A 24,965-nucleotide genomic window follows, 5' to 3' on the forward strand; every position below is an offset into this window, starting at 1 on the left:
GTGTTCGCTCGAGAGGAACAAAATGCTGTGCCCTGGGATTCTTGTGCTGTAGCCTAGCCTGGACGCTGTCCCCACAGATAATATAGACAGAGCACGAAGAAGGAGTTAGGATGTTCTTTGTGGACTTTGCTTTTATGTAGCCTTCGTTTTATTCTTGCAATGACACCTCCACTTATCTTGCTGTTAAATTATTGTCTTAGCTAGTTTCTGCAGAGGTAGAATCTCATGGGCTTTGCAACGTTTCTTTCCCCTACTGCTATGTAAAAGCTGCACACAGATGAGGGAATTTGAATGCTTACAGTCAAACTCATCAAATGCACCGAACAAGCAAGTGAGGGCTTAAAATATGGCAGCTCTTTCCTGTGAGGTCATTTCAAAGAGTTGGTACTCTGGCAACTTAAATGTAATTTGTGCTAAATCATAATACAGAAATACTGTATTAATAAAATGCCTGCACTGGTAGAAATGATTCACCTGTAAGCATGCTGATATTTATGTAGCATTTTATTTGTGGAGACAAGGAGTTTTCTTGATAAATAACTATGTCCCCCCCTCAATATTATTTTAAGCTGCTCCTCTTGTTATTCTTACCTCCCTTCACAATTCCACTTTAGTTACTAAAGCACTGCTTGCAAATGGAAGAATAATTATGCTTGCATGTTTTACTGGGAATTTCTAAGCAGTGTTATCACGACTGGTTCTGAAAAATTGGGCTGCCTTGATAAGTTTTCACACAGGCGCGATTTCCAGCAGTGTCTCATACGTTTCTGGGAAGCAAGCGCTTCATCTAAGAAGAGAGAATGTCTGTGCAGCTTATTGGGAAATTTGGAGTAAATGCAGTGGTATGCCAAGCAGTTGGTTTTTGACTGCAAAGGATTTTGAAGACAAACAGGGAAAATTAAACAGGTGATGTTATAGCCATCACATGCTTGTTCTCTGGGTCTGTTCAAGGTTGGTAGTACAGCTGGCACTGCTTGTTGGCTTTGCTGCAGCACTGTCTGAGGGTGGGTGAAAAGCTGAACTCCAGCTGTAGCGAAGGTGATGGGGTGGGCTGACACCTGAACAAGAGGTGGGTTTTTTGGTGGGTCTGGTAGTTTTGGGGTTTTTTTTTAATCCAGGTTATGAATTCTATCTGGTAGAGTGTTTTTGGCATTTTTTTCTGTTTATAATTATTGCACTAGAAGTGGGAAGTTGATTCTGCTCCTTGTTAGTGCTGCTGTGTTATTAATCCCTTAATGCCATTTGCATTAAGAGATGCTTGCTGATAAGGCATGGTTAACTAGCTAGGGCTTCAGGGTGATCCTAAAGCTACCWCTGTCTTTTAAATATAGTAGTTAAAGTAAGGCAAGGAGAGTGGTATTCCAGTTGTGGTCTTAGTTCAGTTACATGTATCTTCAAGTTCTAGGACTACTAAACTTCAGATTCAATCCAGAGAAAGTTGTTCCGCTGTCTCTGAACCTCAGCTCCTCATCTGTAGAAGGAGGTAATACGGGTTATCTCCTCTTATCTGTGTTCTTTGCTCTTGTTGCAAAGCTTCATTATTAGGGGGTATATTAGGGCATTCTTAAGAAATTGCTGTGTTACCTGACAGCCAGTAAATGTGTACACAGTTACTAGCCCATGACRGCAGGGATTAAGATCAGTTTGCTCAAGGCAGCTTGTATGTGAGGAGTTAGTCTTTCCAGACAAATGCTGGTGATGGTTTTGCAGGCTTCTTACTTTGCAAAGCCAAGGATCTGCTGGGGGGAGGTGGCAAATGTAAGGGGGGTGGAGGGGAAAAACAACAAACATTACTGCATGCAAGTATCTTCAGTATAACCTGTGTGTTTCCAGATCATCCTCCCAACCTGTAGAACCCCGCTAGTACACGTAACAGGCGATGGAACTGATAAATCTGTGTCTCTTGGAGGAGCTGGTCTTGAAAATATTAGGCTTTGTATGTGTGCTCGCACAGTGGTGGTTTTTTTTTTTTAATAACCCTGTCAGATCTCTGTTTCTGGAAGAAGTGTTTTTCTTCCTGATCTCTCTTATATAAGAAATCTCTTTTTGGTTTCCATAGCCAACCATGTTTTTCCATGTGTGTAATGGGAAGCAGTCTTGTAGCTGCTCTCCTCAAAATGGAATGAAGTCTAATTCTCTGGGACTTCATTAATTATAAAATGAATCTGTATTATGGTCTAATATCCTGAATTTAATGAAAGTTAAATGAGTTCTGTCTCTTTTTTTTTCTTATTTAAAAGAGATAATTATCATTATCAGGCATTAAAATTAAGTGTATTGTGCTGTTCCAAATGATTCTGAGGGATTGTCCCAGTTTACTACTTCTACTCTAATGCTAAACTTACTGAAATTAAAATGGTTCTCGAAAAAAGATTCTAGTGTGGATGAGCTTAATGCTGAGTTACACTAATAAATTAAAGTAAATGCGTCTCTTCTCATAGTAAACAGCAGTCATGTCTATCTTCTTCCATAGTCATTAGACGTAAAACTTCCAATCCGTTAAAATACAAAATGTGACCTGTTGCGTTCCTGAGAGTCTGAACTGATGGGAAATTGCCCCATCAACACCCCTTCTGTATCTGATTTCTTTACAGCAAAATAATGAGCAGCTCACAGAGCTGGCTTGGCACTCTCATGTATGAGGTGATTACAAACTGCAGCACTCTTTACGACTTAGCTTGTTAGTACGGAGCCTTAAATCTACTACGGAGACAAAAATCCTTTATACTTCTCTGGTAAAGTCTTTCAAGTTTTATTTGTGTCTGCATTTCTTCCGCCTTCTGCTGTGACAAGGGAGCTGACCGGGAGGTTCACAGCGTGGTGTTGCTGCGGTTATAAACGCTGTGAAGGAGAAGAAGAATAAACTGCAATGCAACAAGGTAATGGCTACGGTATTACAGAGAAGTGAATAGGACATAGCTGGGGGAAGGTTTTGGTTTTTATGCCCTCGGTTAGATTCAATTAGGCAGAGTTGTCATTTTTCTGAGGAAAGAGGAAACTGCATCTGTCCAGAGCATCTGGTTAGTCCRAGTCCAGAGCAGAGGAATGCCAGCACTGCTTTTGGTTGTTCTCTTCTGTTCCAGCGACCTGTAGTTTTGACAGCTGACTAAGAGACTTCCTGAAGGCTTCATCCCCAGCTAGCCTGCTGTGCTGGACTCCTTGTGTTCATTATAGTTAGTGCTGTCATAACYGTTAGATAAGTTCTTCTGAGCCTGGGAGATCCTTCTGCCTTTATTGCTTTGCTGCCAGGTTGAGTGTATGACACACGAGAAAGGAGAGAGAAAGAGACTTTTGTGGGTTCTGTGAATATATGATGGCCAATGGCAGAATACGTTTTGCATCCTATTTCAGGGGCCTCTGACCTTGTCAGCTGTGCAGTCTGGTTCCTCCTTTTGGGTGCCAGATGGGTGGTGCGAGTACCCTGGACGTAATGCCTCCCCTGCTGCCTTTTCTCTTGGGCTTTTCGGTAGTCAGCTGTGTGCAGGTACAAGGGGAGAGTTGTGCTGCTGCGTGGTCAGATGGTCCCAGCCTCTCCCGGGGGAGAAGGCAGGGGTGGACAGCCGCACTCCTGCCAGCTGGTTTGCAGTGAATTAATGCATCACTTGGGCAGAGATCTTTCTTCCAGGCCTTGTTGTGACTTAGCTGTGTGCACATAACATCCATTTCTTGGGAGAGAAGAGGGCTGTTGGCAGAAAGTGGCAGGATGACTCAGGTGCAGGTGTAATTCCTGAGGCGGATACGAAGTTGCAGTTTGACTCTGCAATATTAAATCCAAGCAGTGTAGGAGTGGTAAGCAGCCTCCTTGATCATGGGTACTGTCCAGTAGGTAGCTTAGGACAAAAACATAGTAGTGTCATGGTTTAACATGCAGACCTTAAGAATACAAAACCTGGCTGTGATCCAAGCAGTCAGTCTTCCCAAATACTGATGTGAAAGCTTAGAAACAAGTTGCTGTTTCTTATTTTATAGTGCTTAGTTGTTAGTTCTCTTGTTTCTGAGGTGGGTTAAACTTAACTTTAATGTTTTCCTTCTGTTACAAATGACTATGCTGAACCCTTAGGCTTGTTAGTAAATGGACTGCTGGGTAGAAAATAAATTTAGAGAAGTTTGAGGTGAGAAACTCGCTGTTTCCTGGAAACAGTCGGTTGGAGCGTTCACAGTTACTACAAGGACTTGAATTCATTTCTGCCCTCTTTCACCACTTATCATGAATTGTAGAAAACCTAGTTTCCCTCCTCCTCCTGTGCCATAACTTAACAAGTGAATGTATTTGGGTTTTGAGTGGGTTTTTGTTCACTTTGCCTCACCTGAAGTTAGAAGGTATCCGGTTATTTTAGCAGATAAAGGGATGAGTGGTTGTTTGATATGGTACAGGTTTTCAGCTTCATCTTCCTGTACTGCCCCAATTCTTTAGGACTTTTTTGAACTGACAGAGTACACTTTCATTAATTTAAAGGTGACTCTTAGGTGGAAAACATCTATGGCTAACAGAAATAGTAACAAATATAATGGGAAAAACTTAAATAGGGCTGAAAGTATGCTTGCAGTTCTTGACATCTGTCTATGTTAGGCTCATGACCTAGTTGACACTAGGGTTTGGGGGGGGGGGGGATGGAATGGTCCAAGCCAAGTGAGGGTGGTTTTCTGGGCATCAGCATCTGCAGGATTTGAATTCTCATTGGGAGGGAATTGTCTTTAATACCTGTGAAAATGCCCTTCTTGCTTCTCTTTTTCCACTCCCCCCCCCCCCCCCCMCCGTGTGTTTTCTCTAGGGCTCCTCTAAGCTGTAGCAGAGGAAGAGCAAGCTAGTTAGATCGTTTTGTCATCACTATACATAAGTATTTGGGATCAGTGTTTTTACGGTGGTGTTGCTGGAACAAGTCAACTCAAGAGACTCAGTGTACAAAATATCTATTTCAGTAGTAGTCAAAGCAACTTTTTGGAGCGTGTTTGAATTAGTAATCTCAAAACAATAGCTGGGTGTAGGTGTAGTCCCTTACGCTTTCTTAGTTTTGGGGAAGGAACTTGAAAAGATGGAAGGTATGTAGGTGTTTGTAGTTGGCACAAGTAGGGTTGGTGCCCTGCTCGGTGCTGAGCCTTTCTGGTTCAGAATCAAGCAAAACACTTAAGTGTGTGAGTAATCTTATCAACTTTAATAGACCTAGTCAATGTGTCAAGCGTGCACTCTTTTGGATCACTGTCGGATGTTACCACCTTGCAGGAGGGACTCTAACACGTGCCTGCTAAAGAGCTGCTGCTTCAGGTTTTTTTATTTATTTATTTACACCAAATTTTCACAATGTAGTAGTTGATTTTAAGAACCTCTTAGGGGATAAAAGGCATGTCTTCCTAGCATGCTCCATGGATTTGAATTGAGAACTTAATTTCTGGCTATATTTCTTCTTCCAATTTAYAGGCTATGAACAATTTTCTTGACAAATCACTTGCAATCCTGACTGACAGCACCTACCTGGTCATTGTACAGAGTAACTGGAAGAATCACTTCCCTTTCCGTCACTCTTAGGGCTAGTTGCAAGTTGTAGGGAGCAAGTTCCGTTTATGACTGAGGTGACAACATTTTGCTTTCTGTAATGCTTACTGCCCTGTAGGAGTACTGTTGAAATGTCAGACCCTTGCGGTAGATGTTTGCAAACTTAACTTTTAAAGATAAGCTCAGCTCTTGCTCATTGTCGGTAATTGTATCTCCTGTCCATAGAAAACGATATAATGTTGATAGCTCTAAGCTGCCTCTGAATAACTGTTCGGATTTGGTATATGTGTGTTTCCTTGCAGCCATGAAGTATTCTGACAAAGCAGCATATTCTTTAGTTGCTTAAAACGTAATATTTTTCTGGGACACCTAGATTGTGAATATAACGCGTGGAACTCAACTCTGATATGTTACTTTGCTTGACTGCGGTAAAGCCAGCGAGTCTGAGCTTTGTGTGCGTGTGAATTCTGAGTTTACATTTGTTGCATGTTGGATTCATTTCTGCTGAGCAGAGTTTGACGTCTTAGTATTTTTTTTCTAACTGAAGAATAGAAGATTAAAGCTATCTCGTGTTTCAGAGATGGGGGGGGGGGTGCATTGGCTGCTTGGGGGACTGCTCCAAGAAGAAGGGAGAGAGGAGTTCGGAGTCCRTCTGCTTCCAGTCTCTTGGACTTCCTTTTTGCCTGCTTTTTACAAGACTCGCACTACAGAGACTTCCATGCCTCAGCTCCCATGGGAGGCTTCTCCTTGCCTGTTTACTGCAGTCTTATCAACTTTCTCCTATGCTTGACTTTAAGAGTATCAAAACTTTTGATTCAGAAATCCTGCCCAGTTGCTTTCTTCACCTTGTTTCTGCTCAGGCTCTTTCTTGTTCCCATAATCTCTGCATCAGTTTCCCCCTTTTCCTACGTACGTTTCCTCCCTTACAGTAAAACCTCAGAATAGTACTCCCCCCCCCCCCCAAGTACTTTTCTGCAAATGCAGACATGCAAATGAAAGCTACGGCAGTAAACTGCCAGACATAAAGGTTCATCCTGTTTCAGCATAGGTATAATTGCAGTGTTAAATAGAAACACTTCCATTTTTCCTTTTGACTTGAGGAGCTACAGTTTATAGCTTGTCAGACATGTTAATCTATTTTACCTAGGCATGTTTCTAGCCAGTTATTTAGAATAATTTGAAAAAATTCCAATTTGAAGGATGTTCAACTTCTGAATAAATGGCCCTGACTTTAATCCTTGCAGTCACTTCTAGTGAGTAGATTGTAATCAGCACAGACTTGTCCAGCTATGTATTTTGAATTAAGACTGTCATCTGCGCCTAACTCGCACTGCTCCTTGGTTAAGTAAAATGTGCAGGTACTTCTGCACATACAGTGTTGATAAATAGTGATGGTTTCCAAGCCAGTTTAATTTAGTTTCAAAACAAATGCAGTGATAAGTCTTCCATTCAGGAACTGTCAAGATAAAAATTTATCTGCATCTTTTTTATTTTTTTGTAGTATATCTTTACCTCTTAATGATAACTTTTTTTTTCCCTGTGTAGGGTGACTTAGCAGCTGTTGAACAGCTGCTGAAAAATGGAGCTGATCCTAATGTTAAAGACAATGCTGGCTGGACACCACTGGTGAGTGTTGTAGGTTTTTTGTCATCTTATCTTTTGATCRGCTTTCATTTCATCCCTTCTGTCCTCTTTTATATTTTAGTCCCCTTTCCATAATTCATTGTCACCTAAATGTGTGCAGAGTGAAGAAGTGATAATAAATAAGTGTAAAAGGATTTGTTATTAGCAACTACTGTCCTGCCCAAATCCAACTTTCCTTTGCTAGGGTAGGACAKGTCAACAAGTTTATCAGCTTGTGATTCTGCAAATGTCTGCAGTTTCACCCATGATCGTTTTCTACAATGTGTACGTTTTCTGGATTCTTAATGCCCTCAGCTGGTTTTACCATTTTGGAAGTATATCAAGTTGTTGAACGAAGTGTGTKGCACACTTGAATTACAGCAAATAAATAAAAGGTTCTTTTCAGCCATAACTTCTTTTCTGAAGAGCACCCTTGACCGAGTCTAATCTGGGAGGCTTTGTTCCCTCTATAGTCTGATTTGTACACAATTGGTCTTTGTTCAGTTCCTTTTTATGCTTTTTTTATTAGTACCAGGTTCCAAAGTTAATTCATGTCAGGAATGTWATGCAGTGTCTTTGCATCATCTTCCCTGACCATCTACTGAGAGATGTTTAAAAAGTGTGTTAATTTGTGTGACAGAGATGCTTCCTCTTAATTCTGTTTCATTTGGGTTATAACACTACTTATGAATTCACTCAACTAGCACGAGGCTTGTAATCATGGGCACAAAGAGGTGGTGGAGCTGTTGCTGCAACACAGAGCACGGGTGAATACTACYGGCTATCAGAATGACTCCCCGCTTCACGACGCTGCCAGGAATGGGCACGTGAACATTGTCGAGCTGCTGCTTTTGCATGGTGCCTCCCGTGATGCAGTGTGAGTAGATGTGAAATGTTATTTTAACTGTAGCATTAGCTACACCTACAACTTCTGGAGTGTGTTAAATATGAACCAAAGCTATTAATACAATATATGCAGTTTACTATGCAATATGTGTGTGGGGGGTGTGTGTGTGTGTGTTAAACATCATATGCTCCACTATGCATATGTCCCCCTTTTCAAGGTGTTCTCTTTTGCATTTGGTTTGTCCTAAGCTTTTCTTTAAGACATCTGAGTCTCAAATAGCTGAGGTATGTAACTTGAACCAGATGAGCTTTGAATTGGTACAGCTGTTTGTCTTCTGCACTACTTGCTTTGAGTGTTTCAGACCTGTGTCTCCTACCTTCGCAAATGGTGTAGATAAAATGAAAATCCTCAAAACTCAGTCTGTTTCTACTCCCCCCCCCCCCTTCTGGTTCAAAGCACAAATCCTTGGTATGCTTTTTAATAAATAAAAACCCTCACCCATGTGTTTAAAAAAAAAAAAAGGAAAGAAAAAAAAAAAGAAAAAGCTTAATTCTCAGTGAATTCTCTGTATTGATAAGCTTTCCAAAGATTTTGGCCTTTATATATGTGAGGTGCTAAAGTATCTGTTAATCTGTGAATAGCCCTGCAAGCTACCAGTATTGCAGACACTAAATGTGGTTTTAGGTATTGTGGTATCRCTGTGCAAGGAACTGCATAAAATTTATAATTGGGTCCAATGCGTGTTGTCATTAGATACTTATATGTATTAACATGATGGTAGGATGAAGTCTTGCATGACATGAATTTCCTTGCCAGCTGCATGAAGAGGGGTAAGCAAGTTCAGTTTAATCACTTCAGCTGCTTTCACAATACTTGCTCTAGAAACTTACAGAAATAAGGTATTCTACTGAAAAGCGTGATGTTTTCAAAAACAATCCTAGTCTTGAATATACTGGAGTAAAAAAACTTCAGCCTGAAAAAGTAAAACAAGGGTCAGTTGTTCATCTTCACTGTGTTCTTGAACGACAAAGACCAGCGCATTACACCTGGAAAAGCTGACAACTTCAGAGGCTAATTTTCAAGCCACTTGAGTATCCGTGACCGGTTGTGTGACACTTACTGCTTCTCTGTCTGGTATTTGAAGTATTGCACAGACAACAGCTTCCGGTGCTCAAGTCCTGTCAAAGAGTTGCACCGGAGACTTGCACAGCAGAATCCCCGAATGCCGACACTAGGCTTCACAGGTCTCTTACTAGCCTTACAGACCCTGCTGCATGTGTTTTCCCAAACTGAGATAAAGCTGAACCTGTTTTAGCTTGCCTTGCATGAGCAAGCATGACCTTTTGTTGAAAAAGAAGCTTTTCAATCATTGAAGGAAAGATTTGTGTCAGTCTCATTTTGGCTTAGCTTTTCACTGAATACAGGCAATATTCAGCTGTATGTTAAAATGGTGTGRCATGAGATACGTCACAACTCTGCTAATTTTGATACGTTTCAGGAAACTATCTACCTCTTGCAGTACCTCTAAGTATCCAAAATGGCTTCTTACGGTCTCTAAATGAGCAATGTTCTTGACTTAATCTCCAGGGTGTTCAGAATCTCTTGTGTGTGATTATATATATTTTCTTAGGCACTCAAGTAGCTTTTCAGCTGAATGTCTAGTAAGAAACTTTAAATGTCTATAGCAAAAAGCTCTTATGTGATTGGTATCCACAAAAGCACTAAGAAGCTATAATTATGTTTAAACAGGTTTGTGTTGGGGGGGAGAGCGGAGGGGAGCGAGTTCCTCCTCAAAATCCATTCGGGAGCAAATTTAGTCTTCCTTGGTCTTTGCCTCCATTYGTCTTGCAAATGGAGCCCCAAAGGCTTTAGCAAAAATCCAGTTGCTCCCCCGACTTTAGGRGAAAAAAGAGGTTTCTGAATCTTCTGTAGCTCTCCATAACTCTGGCTGAAATGTTACTGTGCGTATTACTACTGCAGTAATGATGGAAAGGTTTTTCCGTTTTACAGAGAGCTTAAGAAACATCAGAAAGAAGGGGCATACAAGCAAAATGTTGAGGCTTGARAAGTAAGACTTTACCCAGCTCTTCCAACCATTACCAAGAAACAGTGTAAACAAGAAGAAAGTGGCCAAGGCTTAAGAGCGCCCGTTTCCTGGCTCGCTCCCTCCTTTTTTGTGCCCTGCTAGTTTTGTGACAGTGAGTTGTGCCGTGTACTTTCCCTGAATCATGACTTAGCAAATCTTTTTGTCCTGCTACTGYCTCTGGTAGTTGTCCTAATTGAAAGGAGTGGCTGGATTTGTCTAGGTAAGTGGATTTTCTTAATGTGGAAACCCCTTTTTAATATGGAAACTTTTTTTTTTTTCTTCCAGTGGATGCAGGCACCCTCATATAATGAAGTCATGTCTCTGACAAAATGCTCGCTTTGCTTCAGTGACTCTTTTTCCCCAAATCCCTGAGGCCTGCAGATCAGTTTTAAGAACAGGAGGCAAGAGCGGGTGCTCAGATGGTGCAGTTACAGTTGTTTTTATCAACATGACTGGTTGGACTTGACCTCCTTGTGCCTGAGAAGAGGATCTGCCCACCTCCGCATTATGACTCTAGGGTTTCTTAAGTAGAAWTTGAGCAGTGATGAGTAGAAATCAGATCTCATCTAAAAGGTTTATTTACTTAGGAATATTTCTGAGGCATGCACAGCTTTAAAGGTATGCAGTGTGTAAGCTAGATCTATACCAAACCAGTATTGCCAAACTGGTTAATTTGTCTTTTTTCTTTTCTTTTGCATTATGATAGGAGATTCATTTTGGTCCCTGTATAGGCTCTTCAGGCTCGCAATGAGMTAACTTTCAGCCCAGGAGAGGGCCCTCTTTATCCTCATATATTAAAGTATTTCTTCATTACCTCAGGGGGGAAGAAAAATTTCATCAGTTGAGCGTGGTTACTCAGTCTGTTTTCTTTAGCATGTTCACAATTTATTCAGCTTAGCTAAAAGTATTCAAATTTTATTTGGGACCCTGTAAAATATGTAGCATGAACACTCTTCCCCCCCCCCCCCAAAAAAAAAAAAAAAGGCAAATTGTCTTGCTCCTGTTTTGACTGTAGAATTAACTCCATTTCTCCAAAACTCCATTTTGTGTTTTAATGTCCCTTTGTGTTTTGGTGGGTTGACCTACTGGAATAAAAGCAGTGCTTGTGTTGAATAGCCTGCTTAGAGCAGTGGTTTTGAAATTTAGTATGACACTTGGTGTTTGTGCAGGAGGAATTATTTCATTTAAGATATACAGTATTTATAACTCCGCGAGCAAGTATAACCGCTTTCCAAGAGACCTCAGGTAACAAGATGTGCAGATAGGAGTGCAGCGCTAGCCGCCAGAGGGCTGAGACTTGGGGCTAGCTCAGGTTTAGACTGTCGGGTTTGGAGACCCATCAAGTACATCTCATTCCAAGTATATGTCAGACTGGTGGTCTTTTTCCCTCCCTTGCATGTTAGTGTGTAGGGTATAGGAAGTAACTGTATGTAATATGAAGCAGCTGCATGTCCCTTGGAGAAAGGGAATGCAGATGTAAACTACCTGGTTTTCTAGAGAGCAATGCTGGGATTTCAGTATTTCTTAGCAAAAYTATTTTTTTGGAAATCTGCAAGATTTAGTAGTTGTGGCACTTCATTTGCCATTCGAAGCTTTCACTGACTGGGGAAGATATGAACTGCAAGTGGAAAATATTATATGGACCAGTGGACCTATTAATTGTCCCGCTGGTCTAGTTAATTTTTTTAAGTTAATCTCCTACACATAGCTAATTTATATTTTTATAGTTTTTTTTTGTGTGCTCACCCTCTGAATTCTTTTTTCCTTGCTTCACAGCAAGCCAAGTGATTTGAAAAATGAGATCTGTGCATTTGCAATTTCACAGTACTTCATAAATGCTTTCACTCAAATAGGCTCTCTTGCCAGTTCTTCATGCACAATAAGTTTAGCATTAGTAAAAATTGTTTTGTTGCCTTATTTTTTTAGATGTGTTGTCTCTTTGTAGTTTAAGCCTGATTCTGAACGATTCCCGGTGAGTGGGAATACTTGGGGACAGACTCTGGTCATGAGTTATGAATGACATAGGGGCAAAAATCATCATAACCTGCRGGTGATTCCAGGAGGCGCCGGGCCCATGGCACTGACGCTATTTTGTCTGCTCTTTCTGAGTTGAAGTCAAGATAGCGCAAGGCTTCGCTATCCGAGTGCAAGACAGTATGCTTAACTTCCTGCTGGCAGCAGGGAAATTAGAAACCTGGCCCTATTTGGATGTCAAAGCTGGTGTTTCTGGCTACGTGGATTCAGTTTGCCTCCTCTCGGGTTTGGCACTCAAAATACGAGTGCTGACTGGCAAGTCCAAAGTTGGTCAGAGATTTCTACCTGAGAATTAGTTACAGTGCAGGATTAGGACCTGGTTGCAGGTCTTCTGCTGTGTGCTGAACTCTTCTGTGAGGTTGGGGAAAAACTTGCTTTATGCTTGGCTGTGGAACTGTAAGTAGCTTTGGGTGTGGAAATGGAGCAGCTGAGAACTCTTGATTGCAAAGTGTTTTACAGATATTGTTTGCCTGTATTGGRAACTTTGCAAGTTTGGGGCTTCCAAAGAATTGGCAGAGGTGTCTCCGTGTTTATCTTTTGTGCTCTGTTTGGTCACTTATTTCCTGAAAGTTTTGTGAAACATACAGAGAGTAGCTGCTAAGTTTCTCTTTGTCTGACCCCAGCAAGTGAACTCGGCTCTTCCTACCTGAGACTTCAGCAGTGTCGCACCATAAGCTGAATCCTTGTTCTAAAGCTTTTTCATAAGACATTCTTTGATCTGTCAGTCCTGAAGATATCACCTGTCATCTCCTGTAAAGTTGTACTCGGCAGATTATATTGCATGGCTCTTCAGCGGGCTCGTCTTTGTTGTCAGCACAGCCAGCCTTCTGCTCTCTGATTGGGATTTCTTCTAGCTAGAAGAGCCCTCGACTGACTGTTCACTACCTTGATGACTGACTAATAGGAGACTGTTTGCTTCAAAGGATACATCTGACTCTTGAATGTTTAAATCAACTTGCAAAAAACCCACTTGTGCTCTGGTAGACAGAAGTATTTTTAGAGCCCTTGTATTCTGGCTTTAGCATCAGATATGCTTGCTTGTCTCTTGCAGAAGCAATTGCATCTGTCGTCTTTGAGTTTGGAGCTTGTTAAGCAGTCACACGCATTTAGACCCGTTCTGAACAAACCCAAGACCTATAGTAGGGGCAGGAAAACGTTGTCATAGATATTTCTGAAAATACTGCCTTTATGTGTCGGGGGACTTGATGCATATTTCCTGCTTAGTTTTGTTTGAGGAAACTGGATCAAAATTCACTTTTTTCATCCTGAACAAGGTGGGAGATGTCTCTTCTTCTTTAACTTGGTTGAATGAAGACAGAATTGAGCATGTCTCTTGTGCTTTTCATTTCTGCACCGTATCCTCAACTATGCTGGTACAGCTGTTCATGTGGCCCCATATATCTGCTCCTTGATCCTGTTCATAGGATTAAAAAACAACAGCCCTTTCTAGCGTACTGAAAATGGTTCCTCAAGTACCTGCACTAATAACTGTACCAGAACTACAGGGACTAGGACAAAGGCTTTTCCTGGTTTATGGTTATTTACTTCTTGGATAGTTAGTGGGTGCCTGTGGTTTAAAAAAAATATATATCTGTTTTGTCCTTATTCTTTGAGAAGTATGTGAAAACTAAAAAAAAACCTGTACTTGAACCTGTTGTCTGGGTGTGTTCCCTGTCTTGAGGTTTGTTTCTTTTTTCTTCCTGAGCCCTCCTCTCTCATGTCTCTCAGCTGCTTCTTCATATACACAACAGCCCCTGAGCTTTCAAATTTCTTGCCACAGTTTGCTTTAGCTGTTGCACCTTAACATAGTATCACAGGGTTAGTGGCCRTTCATAGGGCGTAATGACAAGACGGCGTTTGCAATACACTGGTAAGAATGCTCTTAAAAATGGGGAAAAAACCTTGCAATGAAGTGAATACAGAGGGTGGAGCCAGACTTCCTTTTAGTAYGGTTCAGCTGGCAAAAGATACTATTCTGTATTTAACTGTGGTGGCCTGGACTGAAACATTCGTGAGTGTGGGTCCCCCCCCCCACCCAGCAGCAGTCAAGGACGTTACTGTAGTTTTGATTATAGAGGAGAGGGAGGAAAACTCCCAAACCTCTCCAGCTGGCATAGTGGGGTTCTCCCCCCCCTCAGTCCTTCATACAGGGTCAGCCATCTATTTTGAAGATGATATTAGTGTACATGCTAATATGTGCTTCTCTGGATATGTTGTTCAAAGGAACTGTCCTGCAGCAGTTTGACAGATTTGGCCCTTATTTAAAGACAGGCCAAAAGCTCCCCTGATGGTGCAGGACAAGGCGGGAACTGCACGAGGACGTTTAATGGGCTGCGGCTCCCAGGGCCGGGCTGAGATTTCCCCGCTTATCTCTTAGTGCCCAGAACGGGTATTGCACTAGCTGTTGGCTCATTAGGAGCGCGGCAGCGCTGGGGGGTGGCAACCTTGGGCCGTTGGCAATTGCAGCCGCGGCCCTCCCAGGAGGGTGCGCGTGATTTCTGTGGATCGTTGTTTTCCAAAGAGCGTATGTTAGCAAGCTGCAGTCAGTCGGGAGGATAGAGAGGTCCCATGCACCTTTCAGCTTCTCGCTGCCCACTGCTGTCCTGCAGCTGCAGAGTTGTGCAAAGAGGAGATAARTCATGGCTGTGCTCGATGTTGCATTTATAGCAAACCACGTCTGTCTGACTGGTGTTAAACCAATGGGGGAGGAAAGGGATCTCGAAGCATATCTAATAACTATAAATGCCTATGTTGGAAGATAGCTTCAGTGATACTGTGTAACATGAATGGCAGTCAACAAAATTTCCAAACCAACTAAAATTTGAATGAATTGGCTATGTGTGTTCTGTGGAATAATATTTTGAGAAGACACATGCGCAAATTCTGGAAGTGTGAGGAAGTCATGATTCCCGAGTAGGAAGCAGATAGTATTTCTGATAAAAGCATAACCATGGCAAGCTCAGATATTTAACGTAGTAGGTAGGAACTTCAGAGGTGTCTTTTAAGGCAGAAGGGTTAGCCATCAAGAGTTGCTGAATTACTGGGCCTTGTTGCTAGATCTGCAGTTGCCTGTGGTTCTGCGCTTGCCTTGCCCAATAAGACTAGCTGGAATGGGAGTAGGGCAGCAGGATTTTGGCAGTGTGGCTTCTGTGGTTGAGTTGATATATGCAAAGCTCAGGCACACGTGGAAGCTAATATGGACAAGGAGTATAGCGATAACGGTCGTAAAGGGTCGTGTTACCAAGGCTTAACTTGTTATTTCGTGTGTGTTTTTGCTTTTAGCAACCGTTTTCCTATGGCTGCTGCATGACACTACTTGGTAGGTTCAGATGCAGAACGTGTGTTTATTTTTGGAGTTGAAATGCTTTTTCTTGTTTCTGTGACTGCAATGAAAGATTAGAGCTGAAATTTCTGGGTCTTGTGAGTGATATCAAAGTGCATCTCAAAACAGTTTAACAAGGGCTGTAGTTTATTTAACTTAACGTGCTGCTCTGAACATCTTTCTCCTCAGCTGAATGCAGCAGCTTGTAATTCAGTATCCATCTGTCTTGCATACAATTCTTACTTGAAGCTTTGTATGTTTTAGTTGAAATTATATATTAGTAAGAAAGTGGGAGAGAAAAACTACCCAGCTAATGCACCCAGTTAGTTGAGAATCAAGTCACATTTTCTTTATTTAAACCCATCTATGCTTGTTTTGCCAGTAATATATTTGGTTTGCGGCCAGTGGACTGTGCGGAAAGTGAAAAGATGAAGTCTGTGCTAATGTTACCAATGAGGAATGCATCACTCTCACTTAACCAACTCTCTGAGGTAAGTGTGTTTATTAAAAACATAAGTTCATCCTGCAAGTGTTGAAGGCTTGGACCTAAGGAGAGTACATCACCTGTCTTACAGGGAGGTTTAAAATCGGTCGGGAAGCTAACTTGAATAAAATTTTGAAGCTTAATGTTTCTAGAATGTATGCGGGACACTTCCATGCCATGGTGTTCTGTGTTATAATGGCTTTCTCTGGGAAGACAAAGGAAGCTTTTTGCAGTGCTGCTTTAATATAGGAGAATAACTACTCTGTGTTATCCAGAAGTATTATTAATTGGACTTTGTTATTGGTGGTTGTTTCTCTGCATGCCTAAATCTTGTTCTGTTCACCAAACTGGCTGAAAGGTGTGACAGTCCTTGCTCCAGGTGCTTTTTGTGTGCCTTCACTGGGCTGTTCCAGTATCTTCCTTCATTCAACAATGAAGATATCAATTCAGTAGTTGAAAACAGCATATTTAATTTTTTGCCAAAGGCTTCTGAAGACTTGTAAGCAAAATCAGATTATCCAGACTCAACAAGTTACTGTATATCAAATGCTTTGTGCTTCCTAATGAATGATGATTAAACTGAGCTGGCTTATTTTAAACATCCTCGTCCCTTCAGGATATACAGCCTGTTATGATCCTTTCTCTTTGAGGTAATGAGATACCCATTGGCAAAAAAGCAAACTAGTGCAGCTAAATCAGCAAGAGTGCGTTTGACTGTTCCTCCCAACTGTAGCAAATGCAAGGTAATGCAGCTCTTCTGTTGCAAGCAAGCAAAGTTAGATTTTGCATTTGCCATGGGATGATGTGTGTGTCCATGGTTGGTTACCAGCTCATATGGGTGACTTGCTCCTAAGTCAGAGGCTTTAGGATAACTGGGTCTCAAAGGTATGTCTGTTCTGTGGGGCCTGGGAGTACGTACCAAGACCCAGGAGCTGAAGTACCACATCCTTGTCGGGATAAAACTTGAGCGAGCAGCTCCTTTTACTTTGCATTAACACCATCTCTGCATAAGATGATTACAAAGATGCTACAAAGATGATTAGATGATTAGGGGACTGGAACATCTCTCTTATGAGGAAAGACTGAGAGAGCTGGGCCTGTTTAGCTTGGAGAAGAGAAGGCTCAGAGGAGATCTTATTGATGTGTACAAGTATCTGAAGGGAGGGTGTCGAGAGGATGGGGTCAGACTCTTTTCAGTGGTGCCCAGTGACAGGACACGAGGCAGCRGGCACAAACTGAAACACAGACGCTTCCATCTGAACATGAGGAAATACTTTTTCACTGTGAGGGTGACAGAGCACTGGAACAGGTTGCCCCAAGAGGTTGTGGAGTCTCCTTCTCTGGAGATATTCAAAACACACCTGGACGCAATCCTGTGCAACGTGCTCTAGGTGACCCTGCTTGAGGAGGGGGGTTGGACTAGATGATCTGCAGAGGTCCCTTCCAACCTCAGCGATTCTGTGATTCTGTGATAAAACTTTAGGCACTGATTACTTCCAGGCACTGATTACTTCCAGGGCAATGTATTAGACACCTTTTAATAAAAGGAAATACAGGCCTTAATTCTACAGATTATTCAACATGTTGATAGTACAGCTGTTGGAGACTTTACTATATTGAGAAATCTTTCTCCTCCAACACTGCAGTCAGCATGGCTGTTTACAGAACAGTCAGCTCTTAAACCAGCTGAATATGTGCACACCAGTCTTTCCAGTCTGTCTGTCTCTCTCTCTTTAAAAACACTGATACACAAAAATTGTTTTGGTACCTCCCGTAAACTAAACAAAGTACCTATAATGTCAACTTTCACTCTAGAGCTAGTTTGTTATTTATAGATTTATTTATGAACCCTGTCCATTAAGCTTGCCATGAATTGTTTTTCAAAATGCTTATTCTATATTTAATAAAACTGTCAAACATTAGTTGCTTTCTTTATGTTCCTGAACATTCGGCTTATGTAGGACTAGGTTTTTTTTGTTTTTTTTTCTTCACTCAGCCGATGAGCCCTAGCCAGCCAAGGGAGGGGCCTCTTGGTATACTTGGGAGCAATCTTAGTTCAGAGCAACAGAAACTGCTGAACAAGCTAGCAACAGTTCTGAAGGCTCGAAGATGTACTGAATTTAACAGCGCAGGTATGTACTCTTGTTGAAACATCTCTGTCCAAACACCATAAGCAACTACACTTCTATACTTTATCTGYTAAGACATTAGCTGCAACAATTTTTATCATTCCTGATAACATCCCTGAATTATTTATAGCAATAGTAGAATGAAGGTGTGTAGTGTTGCATGTTAACTAGTAAAGTAAGACTCTTAGGCGCTTTTCTTGTGGAAAGGCACAGGAAAAAATGAGATTGACTGTTTGGTGGGACTTGCCCCATGGTCTCTATGAGCCTCTTGAACTTCTTTACAGGGACCAGAGAGGGGGAAAAAGCAAGCTGTATTTCAGTTGCCCGTTTCCTGCCCAAGTGTGAGGAAGCACTCTGCAGACCTGAACTTGGGCACCCTTTTGCCTGCCTGCTTACTGAGGCAGGAGACTTCCAGGGGAAACGAGCAGTTTGACAATGTATATATATTTTGGTCTTCTCAAAGACCTATACTCTTAACATTCCTTGAAAGGAGTGTTAAGACTTGACTTTAAAGTCTCTCGGCATATAAGACATCCTCTAAGCTTTTTATTCTCTACAAGTGAGTCTTACACAGGTGGTGGCTTAGAGTGTATCACTGATTCTAAGTTGACAACTTTCTTCTCACCTGCCACCTTCCTTCAAATTTTGTTGTTCTTTAGTAAGATGATGGAGCCCAATTTACAGGGATTGGGTGCGTTTTTCTCATTTGGTGTCATTGTCTTCATCCCATGTCTTAATGCTGTTAGTTTATTTCCTTGGAGTATTTATTTCCGGCTTAGGAAGGAAGGAAATACTGAGGTAATTTTTCCCCTCTTCCCTCCATACCCTGATTACTCCTCCAAAGTTGTGAGTTGAGTTCTGTTAGCCTTGTGGTAAAGCACTGAAATCAATAGTAAAAATTCCTGCCAGAGTTAAGTATAATTAAAAAAGGGTAGAAAAATATTACCCCATAAACCTGAGCCTACTTTGAAGACTTAAGTGTAAGCTTGGAACTGTGAAAATGTGACTTCCCTTTTTCACAGCATGTATATGTTAAAACCCACAAAACTTCTAATGGCACTTCTACAAACATGTTTCTTCTTCAAAAAAAAGGCTCAAAAATCATATTTGTGCTGGAAAGCGATTGCTAAATCATTATGACCTGTTTATTTTAAGTGGTAATTGATGCTTTTCAGATAGGCATGGTTCTGATTTTTATGAGCTTTTAGTCCTTCTCATGTGATCTTTCTTCTAGTAACTCATCTTGTTATCCCTGATGTTCCAATGCCGAGCACTGTGAAATGCATGATGGCTGTTCTGACTGGATGTTGGGTTCTCAGGTTTGAATGTAAGTATTAAATACATTAAATTCTTCCCTCTCCTTGCGGTTGTGGATGGACTTCCTGAGAAAATTCTCTTTTTTTAACCAACTACCCCAATATTGATACTAGCTTAACATGAAGTGTGCATTTTAATCTTAGGAGTGACAAGAGTTTTGATTAAATATAATTACTTCTTCCCTGGCAAGCATGTGTATTGCATTATTAGGTGCATAGAGTAGGTCATACCCCATGTATCAGTGGAGAATGAATTTGTTCGTTGTTACATTAGTGTGATTTGGACGATTATGGTAAATATCCTGGGAGAGGAGGAAGGAACATGTTAAGTTCTTGAATTTTGTGTGCATCTAGCTTCTATTGAAATTGTTAGGCAACACCTTACCTTCCTACAGGCACTGATCATATACCCCAGGCAAGCAAACATTTCCTGTCTACATATAAGCTGAGATCTGCTGGATGTTAGAAATTACAGCAAAAGTTAGTGTCAGCTGATCATAACCCCCGTTTGCACTTTCTACATTTGCTTCCTGCTGCGAAAGCTGCCCAAGCTCTATGCTGTGACTGACTCTGAGCTATCACAGGTATGAGCTGCCAGGTATAGCTGTCTTGTTCATCCACCTAAAAGCATGGGCAGAACAAATGTGTAACTATCAGTACCTGTTTCTGTACGTGCAAGCTCTGCAGGTTGTATTTCTTCAAATAAAATAACCTCCAAGGGAAGATGACTTGTATAGCATCCCCCTAGCCTGTGAGTAGTTGCAAGTACGTTATCTGCTGTGCAGTCTGCCATCAGTGTTTTGTACAGTGTGTGCTTTGCTGCACAGTTGTTCTGTGAACTTCTGTCCCGAGTTCTGATTTTTATTAATCTTTCTAATGTATTTCTCTAGTATCTGCTTTCGCAGTAGTTGTAAAAGCCATCTTCTTCCCCTTGACCTTTATGGCTAAGTCCTTTTAGCTAATAAGTACGCTGCAAATGAGTTAATTATCGATGGAAGAATTCATAGGCAAATTCTTTCCAGTTTTCTACTGTCTGAATAAACACCAGAATATAATGGTCTTTAATGGCCTGGACTTTCTGCAGTTGCTAATGTTATGAAGGCATTGCTTAAAGCACCTAAGGGGTATAGCAGRTTTTCAAAGAAGGCATCTTCAGGATCTCTGAAAACTGGACTTTTTCAGAGTCGCTTGGCTTCCTGATAGCCAACAGWTTCGTTCCTTACTCCTTTTTTTTAAAGGGCCTGTTGAATAAGCGTCCTCGGAGACGCGTTCTACCTCACCTATGATGGCTTCTGTTTGAGCTCTTACAAGCTTTTGGAAAAGGAAAACTGTGCATTGCCTTTGTACTGTGATCATTACAAATAAGAATAACTTCTTGCTGAATATCTAATAGTGAGAAATACATTTATGCTCATGCAAGCAAAGGGTTTAATAGCTTCAGATACTTGCTGAGAAGTAGAGGGGAGAAGAGAGAGTTTTCTGTTTGGAGGTGGGGATGCGGCAGCAAACTCGGACCTAAAACTGATGTTTAGGTTATGTAATAGGAAAGGGAGCGTTCAGGTGGTCCGGAATAATACCCGCTCGGTGAAGACTGAAACATCTGTTTCTGTGGTGAATCGTTTTGATGCAAGTTCTTGGCTTAAAGCTACTTACAACCTGTTCAGGAGGTCGGCATACCTTCCTTCATACGTGCTAGGGCTCTTTTACTTCATTTTATCTGTTTGCTAGTGAGATACCAGGAAAATTAATGCTGCCAGTAAAGGTATGTTGCTTTCTTCCGTTGAGTGGTAGGGAGATTAAATTAGTGAGAGTTGAGTTTAAATCCTTGTGGAAGAATGTTGGTTTTAGAAGTGAGATTGGGGAAAAAATAGATTGGGGGGAGGGGCTGAGGGTTATTCAGAGAATACTTTCATATATTTTGTTTGCAGTTGAGTTCTATTTTGAGTTAGAGTACTGATTAGTACACTCCTGTCTGCTAATGCTCCCAGCTTAGTAAGCAACATACTACTTAAAAGCGAGTGATTTTCCTCCCTAGTGGGAAATGTTAGTAATAACTCATGGGGTCTGATGCAGCTAAGTGCCTATAATTAACAGCACCACTCCATCTGTTCCCACCAGTCTGTTATTAGTCTTCTTCAGAGTCATTACAAGTTAAAGATTGTTATAACAAATAATGGGACTCCTGCTGATGGAACATTTGTCTAGGAAAAGAGGTCTTTTCTTTTCCATACTCTCTCTGTTTATTTATCATGGCTTCTTGGCTTCTATTTGGAAAAGTCTGCTGAAATGTGACACAAGCTTCCAAAAGTACGTACGCACTCTGGCTTGCTGCTGTCAAAACCATTGCAAATAAGTTGAAAGAAGAGTTTCATATAGCTCAGTGTTCTAAACCGTTCACTCAAAGTAAGTTCATGTTCAAAAACTTCACTGAATTATTTGGAAATACAAAGCCCAATTTAGCACTTAATGAAATGCTGACTATGCATACAAGTGAATATTTAATTCTTTTTCTTACAAAGTAAGCTGCATTTGACTATTCTTAAAGTTGTAGCCTGTGTAATTATTCCACTTCGTAAAAGATATCGCATGCTTGCAAAAAAGTTTCATTAAAGTCTGTATTTATCATTAACTCTTCCATTACAGTAGGCTTTCATGCTGTGTTTCTCTAGAAAGCAATCTCCTTCCTCTGCCTGCATTTTATGTAGAATTCTGTGGTGCGACGGCTTATGTGTCTATAAATAGAAGTATAGCATCCTTTAATGTCAGTAAAGAGGTAATGAGGAATTTTCCAGCAAAATTTGAGCTGAGCATGAGGCCTCCAAATATTAGACAGGATTAAGAAATATTTTTTTCATTTTTGGGGTTGCCTTTGTCTTGTGCTAGAAGTTTAGGATGAAAGGATGTTACCACTACGCAATGTTAGACTTTTACAGAAGAAAACTTTCACCTAACCAGTTGCTAGTTTCATATTTTCCATACATAATGCACTGTCAGCAATATATCCACTTTCACAGCAGCGCAGAATTCAATTGAGACACCATTGTCACTGTGCTCCTTGCCCTTGGCCATATCTTTCATTGCTTTCATTATTTTATTGCCTTCATTATTTCTGGGACTGTAATAGGGGCACAAAGTAGCATATCATTATCCTTTGGTGAGTAGGCTGAGACAGATTCAAGTTTTACTGTATTTCCTCTCTGCTTTTTATAGATCATAGAAGAACAGTGTAATTAAAACCGGCAGAAATCTTTAATAGCTTTTCAGCTTTGTTTTTTTCCTTAAACTCTGAATGTCATCTGCTAAAGCAGGGAAAGAAAAATTATTCCGGTGACAATATGCATTGAAACAAGCTTGTGCCAGGCTTTGCAGCCAAGTCCCTGGCAGAACTCTGAGTATCTGATTGCTCCAGGTAAGGGAAACTGATGCAGGAATAAGCAGCAGTGTTGGTTCAGCTCTGATCACTTACAGGAATGCAAAAAAAATCCTGCTTTTCCTTTATGGGCTTAAAACAACTGGGAGATTACTGGAAGGGCCAGTGGACTGCAAGTCTGACATTACATGGCAAAACCACCTTTCTGAATTTCTTGGAGCAATATACCCATCATTGTTTAGGTTGTTAGACAAGACGAGCAAAGCCAGTTTAAGCTGACAGCTTCTTAGACTGAGCTGTCTCTGCCATGCATAAACATCTTTTAGAGAAGAGTCTGATACTTAGTAAAGCCTTCGCTTCCTTAAAACAACTTAAAACTATTGATCAGTGGAATTTTACATTTGTTTTGCAGTTAGACTTATTTTAACTGCATCCTTCTAGAAAAGGACCCACAGATTTGTCAGAGTTGGTAGAAATATCTTGGGGGTGGGGATGTCTTTTAYTGGCTCTACAGCGGAGAGGAATGTCTCACATCTGTAGTATTAAACTTTTGCACTCCCACTGTGGCTGCACCCTCTGGAGAGGAGGAGGGAGACTGCTTTGCTTTAAGTCAGCACAAGCCTAGACTGTGGAGCTCCTAGGATTTGCAGAGCGGAAAATGGGAGAGAGGATGTTTGCTGTGTGGTGTTTGTCTTGCTCTGCAGAGTGGGATGGATTGAAATAGGAGGAAAAGGAGACCACGTTGCCAAGACCTAGTGCTCCCTCATTTTGGGTTTGAAGAAAACCTCTCATTTAGGAAGCTCACTGTAGAGGAAAGGATGAGGAATGTGATCTTGTTAATTTAAAGGCATGTAACAGGATTAGGAGTGAGGATGAGCACTTCTAGTGAAGGTTAACCTAACCTTTGCACCTCAGGAATGGCTACCTCCAGGCATTTTGATGATCAGTCAAGAGAACAGCTATAGCCAATAGTGGCTTCTTAATGAAAAGATACTTTTCTTATTAAAGCGAAGTAATGATTTTCATATTACATACTGCTAGCTTCTGGCAATCAGTGTTTAAGGACTTCCTGAGCATCTGGTCTGTCATGTTTAATAACCATCACCTGAATTCACTTGTCAACTCCCTTTCTAAGGAGATTCATTTTAGTCTCTGCAGCATCTTGTAGCGGTTTCCTGTGTTGGAAAAGTGGACCATTTTTGTTTCACCCAATGAAATCTAAACCTCACTTCGCAAAACTCTGATTCTGACGTTACTTTATAAGCATACAAGAGAGAATATAAAAAATTTTTTGTTCTTAAGCTTTTTTGCACACTGTTGTAGAGACCAGTAATACTCTTAATGAAAGCAATTTGAAGCTAGTCTTGCCAAATTCCTCTAAGGCTTTCTCTCAGACCRTTTTTCCTTTTTTTCTATGAAAATAATCTCATCAGGCTTTATTTGATCTGCATAAGCCCAGTGCAGAGTGAATCAAGGAAGTTTCAGTTGCAGTCTCTATTAGACCTTGGGTGTGTAGTATTTTATCTTCTTTGCTGTCATGTATTTCAAAATTACTCTTAGCTGTCCCAAAAGATTTTGGGGACTAACCCTTGCTCTTTGCTTTATTAATGCAAATCCAGCAAAACTCCAGTAAGGCTAATTGAGTTACTGAGAGCTACCCCTGGGTATCTGCGGGTGATTACAACTTGTTCTTGGCATCCTGTTCTTTCTGTACTTCACCTTGTTTAAGCTGTTTTTGCTGATGCAGTTAGTTTCATTATAAACCTTAAGACTTGCATGAATAAGGATTATAGGGCTCTGATCCTAATAAAATTTGCATATAATGATTTCTTTTTTCCAGTACTAGGAGGTCCAGTTTTGTCAAAGGTCAGTTAATGATACTGCTAGAGTGGGCATCTGTTTAACCTGCTTGCTCCTTATGTACTGGAAGGTGGTAAGGTAGGGGAAGTGGTTTAGTGAAATAATAAGGATCAGTATAAGTAGTGATGCTTTACTGATCTTGCCTGTGAGGGAAAAAACAATATTCTTGGTGCCAAATGCAGTGGCATCAGTGCACTATGCTCAAAACTTCTGCCTGCAGTATTTTCTAGAAACCTTAACGCAGGCTCCATTTTTGCTAGAATTTGGTGCAAACAGTCGTCTTTACATCTGTACAATGTGCTAGCATGAAATCAGCTATTCAAGAGGCTTTTTAACTTCTAATGCTCCCTGTTTTTAGGAAGAACCTTACGTGGTGCTTCCACATCTGTGGTCTCATCCCCAT

General features: G+C 41.0%; 1 protein-coding gene across 1 annotated transcript in view; it reads left to right on the plus strand.

Moving 5' to 3' along the window:
* BARD1 (BRCA1 associated RING domain 1) overlaps nucleotides 1-24,965 on the plus strand; it is a 53,193-nt gene that overhangs the window by 21,131 nt on the left and 7,097 nt on the right. The window contains exons 5-9 of the mRNA XM_026087976.1: nucleotides 7,037-7,117; nucleotides 7,819-7,991; nucleotides 15,786-15,894; nucleotides 17,884-18,019; nucleotides 19,251-19,343. Coding sequence (XP_025943761.1) covers nucleotides 7,037-7,117; nucleotides 7,819-7,991; nucleotides 15,786-15,894; nucleotides 17,884-18,019; nucleotides 19,251-19,343 — 592 coding nt within the window. The remainder of the gene's footprint in view (nucleotides 1-7,036; nucleotides 7,118-7,818; nucleotides 7,992-15,785; nucleotides 15,895-17,883; nucleotides 18,020-19,250; nucleotides 19,344-24,965) is intronic.

This window comes from Apteryx rowi, unplaced genomic scaffold (genome assembly GCF_003343035.1).
Source record: "Apteryx rowi isolate R43461 unplaced genomic scaffold, aptRow1 scaffold_12, whole genome shotgun sequence".
Classification (NCBI taxonomy): Eukaryota; Metazoa; Chordata; class Aves; order Apterygiformes; family Apterygidae; genus Apteryx; species Apteryx rowi.